The 5272-nt window shown below is 30.0% G+C and overlaps 1 protein-coding gene across 1 annotated transcript in view; it reads right to left on the bottom strand.

Annotated features, from left to right (window-relative positions):
* The window catches only part of WDR17 (WD repeat domain 17), a 67728-nt gene that overhangs the window by 6249 nt on the left and 56207 nt on the right, over positions 1–5272 (bottom strand). The window contains exons 23-25 of the mRNA XM_025050025.1: positions 3944–4055; positions 970–1111; positions 564–666 (exon numbers count right to left, since the gene is read on the bottom strand). Coding sequence (XP_024905793.1) covers positions 564–666; positions 970–1111; positions 3944–4055 — 357 coding nt within the window. The remainder of the gene's footprint in view (positions 1–563; positions 667–969; positions 1112–3943; positions 4056–5272) is intronic.

Raw genomic sequence — 5272 nt, 5'->3', positions numbered from 1 at the left:
GGAAATTTGCCAAAGTTTCACAGGTTGAGGCATCATCTCTTTCACATGGGCATTAAAACAAAAATAGCCCAAAGCCTCTATTACGTATTTTATATAGTTTCTGGGGACTTTAGTTACATGGATAACAATGTCCTTAAATGATACTTGCTTTCAGGAATGGTGTCAATTTTTTACTTTCTAGCACTTTCACTTGTTTTCCCCCAACCTAGTATGCTTTGCACACAGTGGATATTTAATAGAGATGACTACTGGTTTCTTGAGGACCTGAGGTCCAAAATCACCTAAAAGTTTTGTATATTAGTCCTATTTGAACCAAGTGTGTATGTGTGTACGTACACATATATAAACACACGCACTAGATATTAGTAAATGGGATCACTAAGATTTATTATTTCTGTTTCAAACTGACCTCTGTATTTTTTCTTAAGATTGTAACAAATTTTCTACATGTGCATCTACCTGTCCAAGATGATCTTATTTCTTGATCTAAATACCAAAAACAGTGTAGCCATTTTGAAACATTACATGGGTTCAGTTATGTATTCTGGAGAAAAAGTACTCACTCAGTACATGTATGCAAGAGTAATTTTTCAGTACGAATATAACTCAGTAGGTCAAGAATGGGATAAATGGTATCCAAAGTCCAATCTGAACTACTGATGTATTCTGGCAAAATAAAACCAAATAAAAAATTCTCTCAATAATAATATCAAGACTTGTTCATCCAATTTTTAAACTATGTAATTCTCGTCCGGTCGATCCTATCTACCTCATTTTCTAGTTCACAAGAATTTGTCTATTGACCCTCTCTCTAGTCCCCATATTATACAATCAGCAATCTCTTTCCTTTTTAAAGTTAGAATGGCTAGTACTTAATTTTAAGGCCTTTTTTAAAAAAAAAATGTAATACGAATAAAAATATCAAATAAATGAATAGATTTTAAATTAAATTACCAACTAAAAACTTACCTTTGACGAAGTGAATACCAATAGGAAGGGCTTTTTCAGGTTCTTGACTTAACAAGTAATACTTTATAGTTTCAAATATATTGCCATCTGCATGGGCTGTCTCAGCTAACTGCATACATTCTTCTATTGTGGGTAGCTTGCACTAGAAAATAATTGGTTTGATCACAATATTACAAAAATTTATAGGAATAAAAGCAACGATGTCAGTTAAATATGTCCAATTCATCTAGTATGTTTTTCTTATTAAAGCTGTTCAAAATAGTAAATGAAATAATTTGTATTAAGAGCACACATTTATGGAAATATCTTTAAGATGTAATAATAATAAGTAGAATAATAACTAATGAGTCAGTAGTTTTCTATCATAAAAGAGGTAGAATTGTCTTAGTTGTGATATTGGGATTAGTGCCTACAAATGCAATTTAGCAAAAAATGTTGAGATTAGTTATATTAGAACAAATATGCTGACCAGAGTAAAGAACCACATTGAATGTAGAAAATATAAAAGGTACACTCTTACATGTCCTCTACACTGTAAATTAATTTCACTTGGCCTTTGAGACAAAGCCACTTCATTTCAAGCAGAAAGACAAAAAAAATGTACAAGCTCTAAAAGTTTTCAGCTTTGACAATCTGTAATGCCACAAAGTAGATATTTTGGGCCTAGGAAGTTCTTTACTGTAAAATGAATACTCTTCATTTCCTCAAATCATCTTTTTTTTTCTGTTAAAACTGAGAGTACATTCCTCCCTCAGGTAAGTTCTGCTTCCATAATGTTGTAAGAATCAAGTTATCTTTCACATTAAATTCTGATATGTTCATGATTTTTGAAGTTTAAGTGTTAAAATTTGTTGGTTTGCTTCTAAGCAACACTATAAATAGCTTCAGGCTTTGTCTATCTCACCAGTCTTTGGCAACCACTGAGGATGAGTTTCCACTGCAAAAAACGTTTTGCGTTTGACTCCAGATGATGTGGTTCATCCACAGAAGGTCATTCATCTCTTCTCTTTTGAGATTTGTCACTCTCTTCCCTTCTCACTTTTCTTTTACATCCCCTTAAGTTACTAAGATGGTTTATTCAACTTACTTATTTATTTACGTAGTTATTCAATTGTTTCATATTTTCTTTTGTTTAAAAAATAGAGGTGAATTGAACATTTTAGATCACTCGATCTTTCTCAAAAAAAATACAACAAACTACATCAAAGGATCTCTCATGTACATGACAGTTCATATTTTTCCCCCATCTTTATTCACTAAATGCCCTTTATTTACAAATACTATGTGTTTGGTACTGTGCCTGGCTATATAGAAAAAAGTTTCTTCATTTTGATATATACTCATGGAGAAGAAGGAAAATAAAATGGTTTCTTTTGAAATTTCATTCTCAAATGGAATACAATAAGAAGAGTAAGATAATCATCCCTGTAATTCTTGTCCTGTCTGAAAATTCTAAAAGTTATATGTCACCACACAAATCTATAATATTTGAGCACATAATTTTTAGCGTTACTTGTGAAATTGTTCAGAGGTATTAACACCTTTACACATACTAACTAATCTTTCGAAAGAGTTATTAATGAAGTCTGACCAGAGTCTAATTATATCCTTTTTGAATGTGTGATGAAAAGACTCTGAATACTATTCTCATCCTTATTATTAACAGTTGTATAAACACAGCCAACTACTTAACCTCCCCAAACCTTAACACCTGTATCTCTTGCCTCAGAGCATATGGTAGTATACATTAAACTCTACTTGGTAAATATAAAGTGTAATTCAAAAAATTACTCCTGCTTCCTTCCATATGCATTATAATTATAAAAATAGCTTTTATTTGTCATGTTTTTAAAAGCAAAGCATAGCTCATTTAAAAAATTAACAGAATACAAAGTGTATAAAGAAGTTAAAACACCTGTTATCTCACAACCCATTGGTAACTGACCATTTATCTTTTCACAAGCATTTTCCCTGATAGCATACACACACACACACACACACACACACACACACACTCAACACACTCAACACACTTTTGGTCTACTTGTTTAGCACAATACTCATTAAGTATTCATTGTTCAATGAATTAGAGACACATACTGAAGGAAAATCAAGGTTCATATAAGTGAATCAAACCTTTGTTATTTTGAGAATTAAACAAACAATGCTTTACTTTATTTTCTCTTAAAATAACTATGTATCTTCTTAAATATGCTATAAAATAAATATGTATCCAGTTTTTTTTCAAAATGAAAATCACATAGCAAGTGCACAGTTTCACAATCTGTTTTTTATTTTAGAGCCATCTACTGATATCAATAAAAATAGAACTTAAGGATCTTTTTTAATGGATTAATAACATTAAAATATACATATGTACTGTAATTTATATAAACAATCTCCCTATTGTTGAACATTTTGGTTGTTTTATATATAATCCTGGTATATAAATTCCTATATTCTGCAAAGGAGTATTTTTTAAAGCACTTTAGAATAATGCATGTGAATTTCATTACACTTCATCAATTCTTTTAAAAATCCTAAATTGTTTATTTTTGAAAGTTAGCATACATGTACTTTACAGGTAAAGTGGGATAGTGGAAAGGGTGTGGGATTTGAAGTTAGACGTGTTGAAGATGATGTTCTCCCCCATCATTAACTATTTAGGCAAGTTCTTTACCTTCTCTGAATTCACTTTCTTTATAAAATATGAACAATATCTCCCGATTTCCAGGGTTTCATGAGAAATAAGTAAAATACAAATATATGTAAACATTTAGAATAGTTCCAAGGATATAGTAGAAGCTCAATGAATGTTATTTCTTATATCATTATCATTTTTTGTTGTACTTATTAAAGGGTCCTAAAGGGACCATATATTTGCTTCTCTGCATGTATCCATTTTCCTGAACCTAAAATTAGTTGAATCATAGCACTGCATTCCAAGCTAGAATACTGAGTATCATCAGCATACCTTCTCATGAAGATCGTTGATCTCTTCCGTACACTCTGGGTAGAAAGCACAGAGTTTTACTAAGTGTAGTTCATTATCAGGAATCATCAGGAGGAGATCGGCTGCCAAATTCCTAGTCACATAACAAAAGGGGAAACTTCAATGAGGAAAAAAAAATCTAACAATAACATTTAGAACTATGTCAAAGGAAGAAGACTCTTAGTATACCTTCCTTGCTTTTCTATTTACATAAACAGTACTAATTTCCTACTTTATTATGAAACTCCTCTAAATGTAGATTATGAACCAAAGAGTATGAAGGAAAAATGTATTATTATCATATTCCTAAATAGTTTTTAAAAATCTAAACTGAGTCTTTACATATTTACAATTAATTCTGTTATTATAGAATAATTCTCTAGCCAAACTAAGTAATATTAGATATGTTCTTTGGAATGAATTATAAAGCAAACTGTGAAAGCTAATTCTCATCAACAACGGACATTAGTCAGCTCATTAATTAGATATTTTAAGTTTAGAATTTTGGGTATTCTTCATATTTCTTAAACTTTAGGTGAGAATCAAAAATAGAAATGCAGTTTTCTGATTTACTTTTTAAATATTCAACCCATGGAATAAATAATTTAATAATAAGGCATATGACTATGTTATATTAAAATATTTTTTATAAAATTCTTTTTTTAAATCAATAGATAGTTTTTGGTTGCATGCATCATAACTGAGAAAACATTAATTTGATAGTTCGAGATGTTAATATTCAATTTTCAAGAAATAGATATATGTACATTCTGCATAAATAGGAAATGTTTCAAATATGCATTTATGAAGGGTGTGCTGTGGACTGTGAGAGTAAAACCCACCTTCACCTTCTTTGTGAACTGTTTAGTAAAATCTACATTGGTCATTTATGTGAATAAATTATTTTTAAAAACATTAAGAGATATTTAATCAAGAATATAGTGAATATAGAACAAGAATAGAGATAATTTGTTATGTGTCAAATTTTCTGTTATCACTGGGCTGGTAAGTCTTTAGTGTTTTTACAAGTTCCAAATTTGAGTAACTCATCTGTTCTTGCTAAAAATATAAATGATTTTATGTTTTCTGATACTGATATTTAATAGCAGTTTTCAATAATATCTAAGAGAATACAGAGATTACTTTCTTTTATAATATGTAACAACAGCTGTGCTAAAATTCTACTCCATAGCTATTTTATAAACTACAGACTAAAATTTGACTTTCTTACTGTCAAATACTATGCTGTACAGTGAAATTTACAGCAATGCTAGTTAATTTATTCACTCTTTAGTCCAAATCACTATTTAT

This window comes from Pteropus alecto, unplaced genomic scaffold (genome assembly GCF_000325575.1).
Source record: "Pteropus alecto unplaced genomic scaffold, ASM32557v1 scaffold24, whole genome shotgun sequence".
Lineage (NCBI taxonomy): Eukaryota > Metazoa > Chordata > Mammalia > Chiroptera > Pteropodidae > Pteropus > Pteropus alecto.
The sequence above is the reverse complement of the archived record's forward strand: the minus strand, read 5'-3'. Positions and strand labels throughout refer to the sequence as shown.